This window comes from Phoenix dactylifera, chromosome 7 (genome assembly GCF_051530095.1).
Source record: "Phoenix dactylifera cultivar Ajwa chromosome 7, Ajwa_hap1_PhDact_Kaust_v1.1, whole genome shotgun sequence".
Classification (NCBI taxonomy): Eukaryota; Viridiplantae; Streptophyta; class Magnoliopsida; order Arecales; family Arecaceae; genus Phoenix; species Phoenix dactylifera.
This window is the reverse complement of record NC_143196.1, coordinates 34,733,699-34,749,854: the sequence shown is the minus strand read 5'-3', so window position 1 is coordinate 34,749,854 and position 16,156 is coordinate 34,733,699. Positions and strand designations below refer to the sequence as shown.

Here is a 16,156-nt window from a genome sequence, read left to right as displayed (position 1 = left end):
AACAACAAAAAAAACATAAACTTTATTGGGATTGATTTATTGTTTTAAAAAACTGAGGATGGAAAGTGATGATGCTTTAGTCCTTGAAGCAAAAGATTATGTTGATAATAAAAGGACTCTTATACATCGTGAAAAATTCATATGAATTGAATTGAACCCTAATGTTGGTATCACAAACCTCATGAAGTTCAAAATAAAAAACAATAGCCTAATCAAGCTTGCTTCCTAATCAACCTTAAACTTCGTACAGAAACCCTTTATATGACATTAATTTGTATTGCTGTAGCAAAAATATAGACCTCTTTCAAATTGCTTGATTACAATTTGTAATTGTTACATGGAAGCTGTAATCTGGTACTCACTTTATGGCTTTTTCTGTGGAGGATTCAAAACCTGTTAAACAAGGAAAAAAATAAAATGGATGCTGGTACGAAGATAACCTAAGGCTCTCACCAATCATGAAATAAGGGAGAAATACTTGAGATGGTGTGGCTGTCTGGATCTATACAACTTTATATAGAAACATATTCACGTGGAGGTGAAAAGGAAGGGGAATAGAGGAACACTGGGTGGAAGTATCTTGCATGAAGATAAATGAAGCTGCCATTTCATAGGTTTGCATAGGAACTAATGACAAACCAATCCCTTGCGAACAACATTAATACGTGCTCTAATGCTTGTTCTTTATCCTGTTGCTGCTTTATTCCCTTATTATTCGACAATCTGGGGAATGGACACCACCAGAGGGGTTAATTGGTATTCATGCTACTTAGAAATTTTTGACTAACAGCTTGTCTACTTGGTACTTGTAGGCCATTCAAAAATCTGTGGTTTATTTAAGTGGAAGGCAAGTTATCTGGAATTTCATAACAGAAGTTTGTTTTTTTAAATTGTTTAAAACTTGCAACATCTTTGCCTTCCATACTGATATGGTCCTCTAAGATGTTCATGGACACAGATAGATGTATATATGCACATATAATGATCTTTTATTTCTCAGTATGTATGTCTGTATATACATGCCCTCCTGTTGTCACAGTTTTCTACCTGTATTACTTGACAAGCTATGCTGTTGCGAGAAGCAGAAATAGCATTTACTGCTTAGGGACCCATGAAAGATACAGGTCTGTTATATTTGAAACCATATTTGCATTGGATCTCTGGAGGCAATCGATAACATCCCCCCCTTCCTCCCCGGGGCAGCCGCATGCACAGACTATATCTTTTTGGTTCAGCTGATGCATTGAAATTGTTATAGTTTTTCATGTTTATGACTGTTTCATTTTTTTTCATAAAAAAATATAAGAAGATAAAGAGCCACTCTGAGACCTTTGTATACGTACATTCAGGTACATAATAATCAGGATACACTCATGAAACTTATTGTCTTTTCATTGCCTCAATCAAATTGCAGATATAATGGATATGTGCTCAACTTGCAGCTTTATATTTGTTTGAGAGACCCAACTTATTTATGCTGTGTGAAGTGATAACTTCTCTGTCTTTGGTGACAACTTACTATACTGTAAGGAATGATAACTTCTTTGCATTTGGTGGCAATTGGGTGTCCCTCAGGCTTTGTATTGTATGAGACAACTTTGTTTACTATCCTTCTTTGATGAATGACTGTTTCAAATGGTTGTTTTCCTTGCATAATTAAACTTAGGTTGGATGTTAATCTGGAATTTTTTATGTCAGATATGAATATGCAAGTTACACTGTGATTGTATTTTCACCACCTTTGCAGATTATGGGAAAACTTCTAATTGCAGCAGTTGCAGATGCTGATGTTAGTGTTAGACGGTCTATCTTTTTGTCTCTGGATGATAATGGTACTTTTGATGAATTTTTGGCCCAGGCTGATAGCTTGAGTTCCATTTTTGTTGCTCTGAATGATGAGGTAATGTCCTTTCTTATCATTACATACTGTTACTTTGGTCTATGAAAATGAGGACTGTTATGCTGCTATTTCTAGCAACCTGCTCCCACTATGTGTTGTGATATTTCTTTGCATCGATAAAATATGCTCAAATGTAGCTATGGACATTAGTGATTGCATAGTTAAATGGTCAGAGTTTTAATATGGTACAAGTCCTCTTGTTTATTTTCTTGAGTTGTTCTTTTGTTGGAGAGTGGACAGTTCCACGCTAAATTACTTCTTGTAATAAATTTAAATGGTTGAGATGATAAATGTAGATGAGTTAGTGCCTTTTGGAAATGCGGTATACCACAAACACCATCTTATTGAATGTAATAAAATAGTAAGAGAAAAATGGAAAGAAAGCAATGACTCCCTGCATGGATGACTTTGCAAAAGCTCAAAAGTTACGACTGCCAATCACCAAAGGATTTAGATAAGGACTCTATTTTCAAAAAGATAGATTGAGATTCTTTAGGACTCCCTTCCTATCTTGTTATTGCATTTTCTTCCCAAAAGACCAGCATGTAGTGTGGCAAGTATTCTCTTTTCCAGTTCTTGTGTTTATCTATTACATCGCTTGCATTTGTCATGTGCCATATGTGGAAGGAGATTTGCTGCTTTTGCCACACCCTTGTTTATATACACAGAAGCTGCTGAATTAACACTTGAATGTGCATCATTTTTTTCTTTAGTTGTTGTAGACCTTTGTGATGTGTTTGTAGGCAGATCAAAAAAAGGTCTCTATCACTCATGAAGTCCAAAGGCTTGATAAAAAACTCATTAAAAGTTAGCTGAGGTCTATCTATTACTCTCTTAAAGTGGTATGATCAAATTGCTTAACGATTGAGAATTAGGTTTTCTTGTCAGACAAGTGTAAAAAAGAAAGTTTGTTCAAACTTGTTTCATTCTTAAATAAAGTCGTCATTTTGATTTTACGCAGAAGGTCACTAAGATCCGACTGGGATTACTGTGAGATGATACCACAGATCAGCAGTTATTTATCCCTTTAGTGCCGCACTGCTTTGCTATATCTTTTCTGAAAATGTTGACACACACAAATAGGGGCAGTCGAATAATGTTATATGAGGAGCATCGGGGCTTGCTTACATCTGATTTAATGGAAATGATCCAAAATGTATGATATAATCTAGATAGAAGAGTAATGATGCGCCATTGAAAAAAGGAATTACGATTAGGAAAAGAAGTCTATCAACTTAAATGGGGTGAGGCTTGGAGATATGGGATACATCCAGTTTTCTTAAAGAAAGTAGATAAATATTATTTTACTATGAAGAACTTTGATGCATTCATGGCTAGAAAAAAATTTACTAGGAGAGTGTGACACTGACAGTTACAATGGTGGAGGCTTTTAATTGGCTTCCTTGGATGCTGCCAATCGGAGGTTTGAGTTAACAAAGATGCAACTTTTGCTAGGAAAGGTGGTGCAGAAAAGTACACACAACTATTACCCAAATAGGTGGTACATATTGATGATTATAGCTAGAACAATGACTGCCTACAGAGAAATGCGCTAAATGCTCCCTGCCTAGTTATTTGTCCCTTGCACAACAAAATGTATGATTTTCTATTTTTTTTGATTAGTTTGAGATGAGAAAACACATTAATATATATTTTTGATATGGTGGATGTGTTAAATAATTGAAGATGTGGTTAATTTGGAGTAGTTATGATAGGGTTCTACTTGTATCCTATGTTGCAAGAGAGTCGAAGAGAATGCTGGAGTTTTTTGAAGAGCAATGTGTATTTGGAAGTATTTCCTAACCGTCTTGAATATTTTGAGATGAGAAGACACACTAATGCACTTTTTGATATGACAGAGGTGTCAAATAGTCGAAGGCATGATTAATTTGAAGTTTTGTGATAGAATTATACTTGTATGATATGTTGCAAGTGCATGGAAGGGAATGCTAGAGTTTTTTGAAGAGCAATGCCTATTTGAAAATGGAATTGTTTGTGTGCTTGTAATGGAAGAATTGACGGTGTTGGTGAAGAAGTGCTTTTATCAGCAATTTTTATAAGATGGTGAAATATTTGTTGTTACAAATCAGCTTCCTCCAATATGTTAACTCTCTGTGGTGTATTAAAACTTGATTAAACTACTGATTTAGGGAAAGCACTTTATGCTAGTAATTATCAGCACTTTATAAGGGCCTTGAAGCCAAGCTTAATAGATGTTTTTTGGTAAATAGGGCTTTTCTACTGAGAGAGTAACCAGAAAGGGCAGGTGTGAGGTTGATTTCTTAACAACCTGCATTTTATGCCTTAAGAATCCAAATGGAGCGGTAGGATAAGCGAGCTGGTTATGATTTTGCAGCAAACTCGTGCATTTTATGACAGTTATAACTGATTGTGTTTGATGATTAGATGATTACTGATTTCTTGGATCTAATGGTTATCATTGGCAAAGAAATGTTACCTTGATCCCTTATGTTAGAGAATTGACTTATACTTTTGTTAGCTTCAAACATCCGTCACTCTTTTGGGAGAACAAATATAGAAAAGGATGCTGGTCTATAAACCCTTGAAGGATATTGAAAAGAAAAGTTATTGCTGCCACTACGGTTTAAAAGACATCCCTTTTAGATTTGATGAGTTATCTCAAGAGTGAATTTAAATTGAAGAAAGCATCCTTGGTAAGGAAAGGATTACTTGCTTGAGTTTCCTTATCATAAAGGGCAGCCCAGCGCATAAGGCTCCCGCCATTGCGGGGTCTAAGAAAGGTCAGATATATGCAGCTGCAGAGAGGCTGTTTCTATGATTCGAACCCATGACACTCAAGTCACAATGGAGCAATCTTACCATTTGCGCCAAAGCTCACCCTCTTGAATTTTCTTATCATCCAGTTTATTAAATGCTTCACTTGTTATTGACCCTGCATTGGGGTAAAATATGCCGTATTCTTCCAGTGACATGCTCATTATGTTTCTCTCTTTTTTCCTATAGGACTTTGATGTCCGAGAGCTTGCTATATCAGTGGCTGGCAGATTATCTGAAAAGAATCCTGCTTATGTTCTTCCAGCACTTCGTCGCCATCTCATACAATTGCTGATGTATCTGGAGCAAAGGTTAGACAAATGATTTTGGTTGCTTATGCTTATGTCTATAATTACTTTCTATTATTCTGATAATTAAGAGTAATTTCAATCTATTGGAAATTCTATATTTCTTGTCCATACAGTGTGGATAGCAAGTGCAAAGAAGAAAGTGCCAGATTATTGGGTTGCTTAATTCGTAATTGTGGACGATTGATACTTCCATATATTGCTCCAGTTCATAAGGTTGACCTATTATTTGTAATGTACAATATTTTGGATATTTATTGATCCTTTCTTATGATCTTAGTCTGTCGGTGAGGGTTCATGCAGTGGTCCTGTTTTAGTGGGTATTCAAAACTTGCTGTTTAATATTTTATTGCTGGTCTAGCATGGATTAGTTGAGTGCTATGCTTGTGATCCAAAATTTCAGGCCCTGGTTGCAAGGCTGTCTGAAGGCAATGGAGTCAATGCTTTTAATGGTATTCTTACTGGAGTTCTTGCTACTGTTGGGGAGCTTTTCAAAGTGGTAGGTGAAGCCATCCTTTGTTTTAGTTACTTTTCCTGGGCAATATCATGCTCTACGTCTCTGGTAAATTTTGAGTATGTGAAGCAACCACATATGTTTTCTATTCAATCTTGTGACTTACTTTTTGTCCATGCTAAATAATGAATTTTGATGAAAAAATCAAAAAAAATTGTTCTGACAAGAAAGTTTTAATATGGGATACTGCTTATATCTTTTTCGTTCACCAGTAAATTTTGTGCTATCATCTTTCATCTTTTGAACCAAAATGTAGCGTGTACTGCCTTTTAAATGCTGATATATTAACGAGATATTTAGTTTGCACCTAAGCTGCCAATCATATTTTTATAAAACTTAGTGCCATGGATTACTGAACCAACATTTGCGGTTTTTCTTCTATGCTGCTGATTTTTTCCTTGCTCTCTCATCAATTAATTCTGGAAACCTAATTTTGCTTGCTTTTTTTAATTTTTAACTGAATCTTGCAGACCTAAATGTTTTTAAAAAACACAATGAAGGGAAAAGAGTTTCTGAATTCACACGTGTTGATTTTGGCATAGGGTGGCTTTGCAATGAGGCAGTATCTACGCGAGTTAATGCCTTTAATTGTTGAAGCACTCTTGGATGGGGCTGCTGCTAATAAGCGGGAGGTAGCTGTGGCAACTCTTGGTCAAGTTGTACAAAGCACAGGGTGTGTTATTACTCATCCTTCTGCTCCACTTCTTCTTGTTTTAAGGGCTCTTCTTATTTTTTTATATATCCATTTGGCCATTTGGTGTTAGTTATGTTTGCCTTTTCTTTTATAACTATTTATTTTGCACATTTATTTATTTATTTATTTATTTATTCTGAGATGGCTTTGTGTTCTACAGTTACTTGTAAAATTTTTTGAACTTCATTTGATATAAAAGATTGATAACAAATAAAAATGGAATGCCATCTTATTCAGGGCATCGAAGTTAATTCATCATTAAGAGAGAATCAAAGAACATATCATTTGTTTGCCCAGAAGAGACGTTGCAACAAAACTTAGCTGATTTATTGTGGTGCTTCAAGGGTCCTTCTGCATTAGTTCCTACCAGAAAAATCTGACATCCAATTGGAACAATTTCTTTAGATCCCTCTGCCATACTTCTGACCTTTTTTTTTTGGTCTTCTCCTAGGTGTTTTGACCGTTCCACTTTCACCTATTCTGGTGCCAAGATTCTCAAGGTGGTCAAATAGTCAATTGGTAATCAACTGGTACCTGAATCTGTAACTGGTGCATTTGTCGATTAGATTGTAACTGACATGCTAGATAGGATGAAAAAATAAAAAGAGAAGACAATGAGAGACTAAGGGAAACAAAGATGAGGAAGGTGAAAAGCATTAAGATTTAATACTAATAATATATACTTGGCATGGTTAAGGCACACAATTTAGTAAATCTAGAAGTCTCATATCCTGCGTTTGTTGAAAGTATATCATAATGTTGTATTTTCAGATGTTTTGTAAGGTTAAAACTTTAAAAATTACAATGGATCCTTCAATTGATGATTTTTTTTTTTCAGACTAGGAATGCAAGTTCTTTAAAAGCAAAATCCAACTTCATATGTTATTTATGCCAACTGTGCTTTAGGTAATCTATTTATACTGGACCTTTGAATAACCAACGATCTTTATGTTCAGCAATGTTATTTCTTCATACAAGGAGTACCTACAGTTGCTTGATGAAAGGATAAAAAGAGAAGACAATGAGGGACTAAGGGGAAGAAAGATGAGGAAGGTGAAAAGCATTAAGAGTAATAATATATACGTGGCATGGTTGAAAGTTGAGACACACAATTTAATAAATCTGAAAGTCTCAGATCATCCATTTGTTGAAAATATTTCATAATGTTGTATTTTCAGGTACTTTGTAAGGTTAAAACTTAAAAATCACGATGGATCCTTCAATCGATGATTATTTTTTTTGCATTAGACTAGGAATGCAAGTTATTTTAAAGCAAAATCCAACTTTATCTGTTATTTATGCCAACTGAGGTTTAGGTAATCTGTTTATATTGAAACTTTGAATAACCAATGTTCTATACATTCAGCTATGTTATTTCCCCATACAATGAGTACCCGCTGTTGCTTGGTTTACTCTTAAAATTGTTGAATGGGGAGTTGGCATGGTCAACCAGACGAGAAGTTTTAAAGGTATACCATTATGATTTATGTTACTCTTTGAGAATCATGGAATGGTTTGTGCGTTTGGGTTTTGATTGTCATCTTGCAGGTTTTAGGGATTATGGGTGCTTTAGATCCTCATATACATAAGCGCAATCAGCAGAAATTGCCTGGTTCACATGGAGAAGTTTCTCGTGCTGCAAGTGATACTGGTCAGCATATTGTTTCCATGGAAGAGCTACCTACAGAACTTTGGCCATCTTTCGCAGCTTCGGAAGATTATTATTCCACGGTAATGTTTGCTTTGTGCATGTATCTTGTTGAGGAAATTCAATTGTGGTCCCATTCGATGCATTCCACACACTTAAAAAAAAAAGAAAAGAAGATTTGCTTTGTGAGAATGGCATTGCTTTTTTCCTTAGCTATCTAAAATTGGATTTGCAATGAATAGGTTGCTATTAGTTCTCTTATGAGAATTCTTCGAGATCCCTCTCTTTCAAGTTATCACCAAAAGGTGGTGGGTTCTCTTATGTTCATATTTAAGGTATGCTTTCTAGAAGTGGATATTGTTTGAAGTCATTTACTTTATCACATTCTTTTGGCTATCTAACTTGTGTTTGTTTCTTGTTCTGAAACTAGTCAATGGGCCTAGGCTGTGTTCCATACCTACCAAAGGTGAGATTATCTATATTTTACTCCCATGCACAAGTTGTTCTTCCCTTTCATAAATCAATTATGAATCCTCTTTTCCCCTCTATTTTCTTTTTGCTAGGTAAATTCTAAATTAACAATAGGGCTAAATTAAGAAATCATACTTGGTTAAACAACTGGAGTCTGCCCTAATGTGTCCATTTAGCAATCATCCAGACGATATGTATTAGCTTGCAATATTTACTTCATTAGAAATAATTAAGAATTGCATATAATATTAAGAAACAGGACTTTTGGCAAGAAAAGAAAAGAACAGGTAAATTATGATGTTGTTGCTGCAAGACCAGTGAGAGATGGCCTGTGTATGTCTTGCTGGACCCAAGAAAGTTCTGGTCTAATGTTAAATTATTTGTTTTGGCTTGCTTTCTAGTTTCCGTAAATGGGACAGAAGCAGGGAATGCTAGATATTATGATAAATGAGAAGTGAAAAAAATCTATCCTAGAGTTTAGAGTACAGGGATGCCTGTTAGGAAGGATATGTTTGGGGTAAGGATATGATTCATTGTTGTTCTGTAATTGAATCTCATGGTTTTATGGCCTGCTGCGTGCAAATCTGTGAAAACGACACTGGATCTTCAAGGGAAAAATGGAGAAAGAAGCAGCTACAAATGTTATGGTCTGAGATTAATTTGAGGTTTTAAAAATTAACAAAGAATCAACTGGAATATGAAGAAATAAATATGTTGTAAAACATATCTCAATAAACATATTTACAGAAAACAATGAAAAGTGAAATACTGAAGAAATGGGTGGACAAGACAGCATAGGTAGGATTGTATAGAAGGGAAATGAGATGGAAAGAGAGGGACGAGGGAGGGGAAGGAGAGGGTTGAACCTTGGCTTAGGCCCTTCCTTTTATTTTCTCATTCAAATCTAGCTTATTCTCTTTATTTTGAATGGCTATAGGCAAATGTGAAGCCTTGGTAGCAAGTCTTCTGTATGCATTTTAATGCAGGGTCCTTTTATGAATGGGTAATTTATTTGCATCTCCTTGTTTAACTGGCATATAATGACCACGGTCTGGCTAGTTGTGCCTTGTTACTTTGTGTATGCACTTTTTCGTTGTTTTATACGCGCCTATACACAGGCCAGGGAGTAGACAAATTAAATGTTCATCAGAAGTGAGGGCCATGAATAGTTTTTTTCGTCAACAAGCCCTAATTGTTTAATGAAAGCCAAAGGGCTGGCAGTCAATTTCCCCTATATGTTTATTAAAGATGGAAAATATATTCCTCTAAAGATTCCTGCAGCCATCTCTTTTGTTCTCCCTAGTATTTGAATCTTATCAGGACTTTCTAATTAAACAAGACGACCTTTTTCTGGAGCCCCAAGAAAGCCTCCTCTGGGAGTTTTTCATTTTAATATTGTCTATAAGACAAAAAATAAAAAGAAATATTAGGTTCCAGCCAGCATGTTTAAGATACTCCTTACTGGACCAAACTTACCAATGGATTAAGAACATTCTGCAAAAATACTTCCAATTCCTTTATGATTGCAATATTGTTTCTCATCATCTGATATTTTTGTAGTGGTCTGAAGTTATGGCATCATGCTTAAAATTGTACATTTGGTTTACTCTTTATCTCTGTAGGTTCTACCTGACCTTTTCCATGCTGTTCGCACATGTGAAGATGGTTTGAAAGAGTACATAACTTGGAAGCTTGGAACATTGGTATCTATTGTGCGCCAGGTATGGGTGGTGGTTTTTGAGTGGCTTGTTCTCATTCCATGAGTGTACTTTTTTTGAGGTTTTCAAGACGGTTTGATGCAAAGATTTAACTTGTGCAGCATATACGGAAGTATTTACCGGAGTTGCTTTCCCTCATTTCTGAACTTTGGTCTTCATCTTTTAGTTTGCCTGCAACCAACCGTTCTGTGCTTGGTTCCCCGGTAAAGATAATTTCTTTCTGCCTGCATTTTTGTACTCATTTTAACCGAATTAATGTTAAGTGTCATCTACATGCATGAGAACCTTTGGTTTTATATGCTTGTACGCTTGGCTTGTTTCAAGGAAATTCATACAGTTTGAGTTGTGTTCCCTTATAGTGCAGCTTAACAGGACTTAACTTTGCTGCTAAATTATTGAATATGATCCTGAACTACCCTGGGTTTGGATAATTTTGAACTCTCCGAGCTACGTAAATATAAAAAAATATTTGTGCGTGTAGGCTTACCATTTCCATCAAGCAAATGCTATGCATGTTGTTACACAAATTGGACCCTAATATCTCCTGATATTGACACCTACATTAACAATCTGGTTTTGTAAGGTGACATATAGATCCAAATTTCTAAGTGGTTCAGTACATGGTATGGCATACTGGCCCGAACCGGACGATACAGAGCGTACCGTACTGGTTCGGTACCGGTATCCTGTGCGGGTGGCGTATCGGCACTCGATACGCTAAAAAAATTTCGTACCAACACTATGCTAGTGGCACCGATATGGGTCCGGTACTGAGACGACGAATCTTGGTTCAGCATGTCCTCTTTTGACTTGCAAGAATAAGGCATACCCATTTTTAAAATCTTTCTCTTGCTCTTTCACTTGCTTCCTGATTCTTCAATCCAATAATTTGGTTAGGCATCCTTCTTTATTATTAGATATTATGACAATCCTTATTTCGGTAAAAGTTATACGGTGGCATTTATTTTGTAGCTAATAGTGCAATATCTTGATATGCAAAATTAGAATAGAATATGTTCCTTCCTGAGTTAGAAGAACTATTGTTAGGATGATTAGAATAGTACATGCCCTGTTGGTTCCATATGGAAGTATATATGTGGATAAAGGCTGGAATTTGCAGGATGAATATAGAAAAGCATTCAATGGTATTGGTTTTTCTGAAGTTTTGAGTAGTTTGGTCAACAAAGTTATATTGTAATGTACTATAGGGCTGTAGGAGTTGCACAAATTGAGGACAAAAGTGGTGGAAAATTGATTGAGATGGTATAGGCATATGGAACAGAAATTTGAGGGGGCTCTAATAAGTAGAGGTACTTTAATTTATGTTGAAGGATCCAAGAACAGGAGGGGAAGACCTAAGGTAACATGGATGGAGGTTGTGAGAAAAGATATGGAAATGCTTGAAAGATAAAATAACATTAGAAGGGGCCCTCAATAGGAACACTTAGCAAATGAGGATATATAAAGGCAACTGCAAATAACCCCAAATAGTTGAGATAAATCTGGATTGTTGGTTATGGCGCAATATTTTGCTGTTCACTTGTGTATGTGATTGTGACACCCATTTTGGAAATGAGCCCTAGCTAGATAGCCTTCATAACAATATAAGCTATTGCTGATTTCCATATTGTTAGATGGAGCCAATATTCTTCTTAATCTTTTAGAAACATGAATCATCCATGAAGAAAAAAAAGCAGTGATGGGATATTGATAATAGAATTGCTACAACATTATTGGATCCATTACTCTAACAACTAGCAAATTAGGAAACAAGGAAACAAAGTGAAGTTTGTTTGAAGGCATTGATGTATGCTGCACGGTGGGCTGAAATGAAAAAGTTCAACAAGTTTGAATGTCATGCTAGCCACATGAACACGGTCTAGGCATTATATGGTCAGTTAGTGGGGACTTTTATCTAGGTGGGGAGTGAACATGAGGGTGCTTGGCATAAAACCTTAGATAAAACCAAGATTTAAGTACTGCCCGCGATGTGAGTGCTGACCAAGTGCTGGCACAGTATGTCTCTTGCTGGCACAGTATGTCTCTTGCTGTACTTGGCGGTATAGGCTGGCACACAAATGCACGGTCCATTGTACTGGGATGCTTTAGATAAGCTATAAAAGGGGTGTTCCATGTTTTTTTCTTTCTTTAAACCAATTCAAACCTTTTTCTAAATGACTGGATTGTTGTCTTATAAAAAAATAGAAATCAAAGTAACATATAGTATTTTTATTGTCATTAACCATTACATATATGCTGTTAAATACTATGTGTTATGCAATGTATAATTTAAAAGTGATATGATATGCAACACCACCATACTAAGTCATTAGCAACTCAAAATAGGAAAAAGCTAAAGATGCGTACGATATTTTGTACACTATTAAACAAGTATTACCACAATGAAACATACCACAAATTAAACAAGTAATCCTTAATTATTGGTGCTATGGGTATACCATACTAGTAGTATTACACCTAAAGAAGTAATTACAATATGCTGATGTAGAAAATCCTCTACCCTAGACTGAATGTTAAGTAGGCTCATACATGTTTTCATTGGCTGCCAGATTAAATTTCTAGGTATTATGTAAGTAGTGCCTTTGTTGAGGGAAACCCATGAATTGATTGACCACTGCTAGTATTGCTGCATATACTCTATATACTGCACGACATTGGATGCATATGGACTTGAGCAATGTGCATGGCTTAGAAGGTTAGGTCAGGAACCCTTGGGAGGCACCATGTGTCGGCTAAGCGAAATTTTGTCTTGCTCACTTGTTAGATCCGTTTCCCTCTTTCCTTCCATTTTTGAAGTATGCTTGAAGTTTTCTGTTGTATTTTCTATGCTCTTGAAAAATGGTTCCTCTTCTTGTACAGATACTTCACCTTGTGGAGCAACTTTGCCTAGCTTTAAATGATGAATTCAGAACATATCTACCAGACATTCTTCCATGCTGTATACAAATTCTAACTGATGCTGAACGTTGCAATGATTGTAGCCATGTTCCTGATATTTTACACACTCTTGAAGTGTTTGGTGGTTGGTATTCTTGATTCACTCTCCATATATTGCTTGCTCTTTCTTATTTACCTGTTAAAAATACTATTTATGAGTATCTGGCCGCTCGAAATCCCTCTGATGTATGGTAAATGTTTTGTAGGAACCTTGGACGAACACATGCACTTACTTCTTCCTGCACTTATTCGTTTATTTAAGGTTGATGCCTCGGTTGATATAAAGCATCGTGCTATTAATACTCTGACCAAGCTCATACCTCGAGTACAGGTTATAATCAACCTCTTTTTAGTTTAGTGATTTGGTTTCGACTTATTGAAATCTTGATTTTTGTTGAGTCTTGTAGAAATTTACAGCAAAATAACGATATTTCACAATTTCATATGGATTTTGAAATTCAAATTTGTGATTTTATATAACTGAGATTCTGAGAATGTGGTTTTGCAATGGAAATTTTTAAAAGCTCTAAAACAATGAAATCAGGTATTTTTACTTTATGTAGAAATTTTCAAATTCATTTTTCTCTCCTTATCTGTTGATCTGATCATGACCACATTTTTTTTTAATCTTGGATTCAGGTCACCGGTCATGTTTCAGCTCTAGTGCATCATTTGATTCTTGTCTTAGATGGGTAAGATATCACAATTTTGTACTGCTTTTTGTAATTTGATGTTGTACTCACATATATAATATCCTAAACCTAATTTTGGTTTTTATGTATGATAAATCAGGTTAAATTACATTTTGGTAAAATATTTTTTGTCTATATTACTGAAAATTAAATCAGCCCTATTTCCTTTTTGCCTGGTTTATGTGATATTTCTTTGTTATATTTTACATTGAATTTTTCTTCATACACACTATAGTGAGGGCAACGCAGGGTGCGAGATGATGAGAGCTTCAAATTTATGTTGTTTAAAAGAGGATAATCTGTCGAAAAAAGAGAGGATAAATTTGAAAGGGAAGAAATTAGCTTGCAATGGGGAAAAAGGGATAACAGAGCTAAACTTTATCACAATAATATGTTAATAACTTGGAAAACCCTTGCTTAAAGAAGGTAATTCTCATGTTCTACCGTCTGAGAGATGGTTGACTTGTTCTATGCAAGGATTAGATTGAACTCGTGCAAGACACAATGTGCATGATAACAGTAGTATATCTTCAGAAAAGTATTGTAAAAATTATGAATCAACAATATTTTAGTAAGGAAAAATGGAAGAGTCATTATGATCATCCAAACCTTTCCCATCAATTATGGCATTTGAAGAAGACATGGTAGAGTAATTTTGCATGTACCCGCAAAAACTGTTATTGCTTTCTTGTGAGAGAATTGGTTCCCATATATGGTTGTCCATAATTCCAATAGGAGTATGAAATGATTGTTTTTAAAAAATAATATTCATCCCAGTTAAACCCTTCAATTTCAAAATTTTATTAGTCAACACACTGCTAAGGGAGGGAAACTCATATTTTGCAACCATTGGATTGTGGGAGTTGATTTAGGTTTTAATAGAGAGGCCTAAGAGAGTTCAGTTACATGTTGAATGAGTTAAATTATGTTTCTATCCTTAAACATTACAATCTTAAACTGTAACATGCACCAGTGTTGCTTTTAATTTTTCTTGGTTTTGTGTCATTCCATTTACCATTTTCTTACTGCAGTAAATAACTCATTTTTGCAAAATAATCACCGTGTCAGCAAAGATGTGCACGATGTTTTCTATTGCATTCAGTTGGGAAGTAACATGCTGAAGAATGGATTTGGCTTTGTAAACATAGGCATCCCATGCCTGAGTACTAGCGAGATATCATTGTGTATGGTTATTGCATTTGGAGTCATCCTATGCTTATCGATCTTTTGGAAGATGCCATGTAATCTCTGCCCTATGGCCCTATTATTTAAAGGCAGAGAAAAAAAAAAACTTAATCAAATATACACCTCAAATTCTAAATATAATAATCATAAGAATACATACAGTAGCAAGTTTCTGCATCAGCATGCTCTAGCAGTTGCCAAGGAATTCCTTGTGATGTCATTAAGTTCAAAAATAATTTCAAAATCTAGGAAGTAGTCAGATTAGTTGAATTTGTTTTGTCGACCATGAAAAGTATGGCTCAATTTTAGTAATTTATTTCACTTAGAACGAACTAGACATCCTTTTTATCTATGTGCAACCTATCTTCCATTTTAACTTGGATTATTATATTGCTTAGGAACAATGATGATCTAAGAAGGGATGCTGCTGATGCTCTGTGCTGCCTCGCACATGCCCTAGGGGAAGATTTCACTATCTTTATACCATCAATCCACAAATTGCTTTTGAAACACCATTTGCAGGTGACCTCTTCGTTTCTTGATTTGATTTCATGAAGCCGTTGAGCTTTTGACAATTGGTAATGATTTTTCTCATATCTCAGCATAGAGAGTTCGATGAGATTGAAAGCCGCCTAAGAAGGCGTGAGCCACTTATTTTAGAGAGTTTGTCTGTGCAAAAGTTTACTCGGCGTCTTCCTGTTGAGGTCATCAGTGACCCAGTTGACGACATGGATACTGACCCATACGAGGAGGAGACTGAGATGCACAGGCAATTGAGAAGCCATCAAGTAATATTTTCTTGTTTCCTCTCTTATATTCTTAGACATTAGTCTGGTAATATCTTCTTATGCATTTCTTGTTTGACATCTGAACGAGTTTATTTGTCTTAGATACCGACTACTGCCTGGCTACTTATTGTTTGCTAGTCTCTTAATAGACTTCTGTAATGGAAAATATGAATTGGATCTGCTAAATTGTTTGATATATATTGAATACCTTTTCCTAGGCATTTCTATGTGTTGCTCTCTCAACTCATATAATTGGTATATGATGTGCAAAAATGAAATCTGCTATCATAAGTTATTTTGTTCTTTAATATACTCAAACTTCCATTCAAACTCTTTGTTTGGAAATATCTAGATGCAGTTAAAGAGGCTTTGGATTTGTATTAATAAGATAAACGAGTTTTGATGTCTTTACTTGATTATATACATCAAATGAATGTTTGGATGTAGCATTATTGAAAATTCTTATGCATATAGTATATATATG

General features: G+C 35.3%; 1 protein-coding gene across 3 annotated transcripts in view; it reads left to right on the top strand.

Moving 5' to 3' along the window:
* TOR (target of rapamycin) overlaps positions 1–16,156 on the top strand; it is a 60,023-nt gene that overhangs the window by 12,196 nt on the left and 31,671 nt on the right. For all 3 annotated transcript variants that reach the window (XR_015967579.2, XM_039127048.3, XM_088701897.2), the window contains 16 exons: positions 1,748–1,900; positions 4,886–5,007; positions 5,121–5,220; positions 5,408–5,503; positions 6,061–6,191; positions 7,579–7,681; positions 7,761–7,943; positions 8,103–8,195; positions 8,291–8,326; positions 9,954–10,052; positions 10,151–10,252; positions 12,930–13,092; positions 13,214–13,338; positions 13,647–13,699; positions 15,283–15,406; positions 15,487–15,672. Coding sequence is in view for 2 of the 3 variants with exons in the window: in XM_039127048.3 (XP_038982976.1) it covers positions 1,748–1,900; positions 4,886–5,007; positions 5,121–5,220; positions 5,408–5,503; positions 6,061–6,191; positions 7,579–7,681; positions 7,761–7,943; positions 8,103–8,195; positions 8,291–8,326; positions 9,954–10,052; positions 10,151–10,252; positions 12,930–13,092; positions 13,214–13,338; positions 13,647–13,699; positions 15,283–15,406; positions 15,487–15,672 (1,869 nt within the window). In the remaining variant the exon portion in view is untranslated. The remainder of the gene's footprint in view (positions 1–1,747; positions 1,901–4,885; positions 5,008–5,120; positions 5,221–5,407; positions 5,504–6,060; positions 6,192–7,578; positions 7,682–7,760; positions 7,944–8,102; positions 8,196–8,290; positions 8,327–9,953; positions 10,053–10,150; positions 10,253–12,929; positions 13,093–13,213; positions 13,339–13,646; positions 13,700–15,282; positions 15,407–15,486; positions 15,673–16,156) is intronic.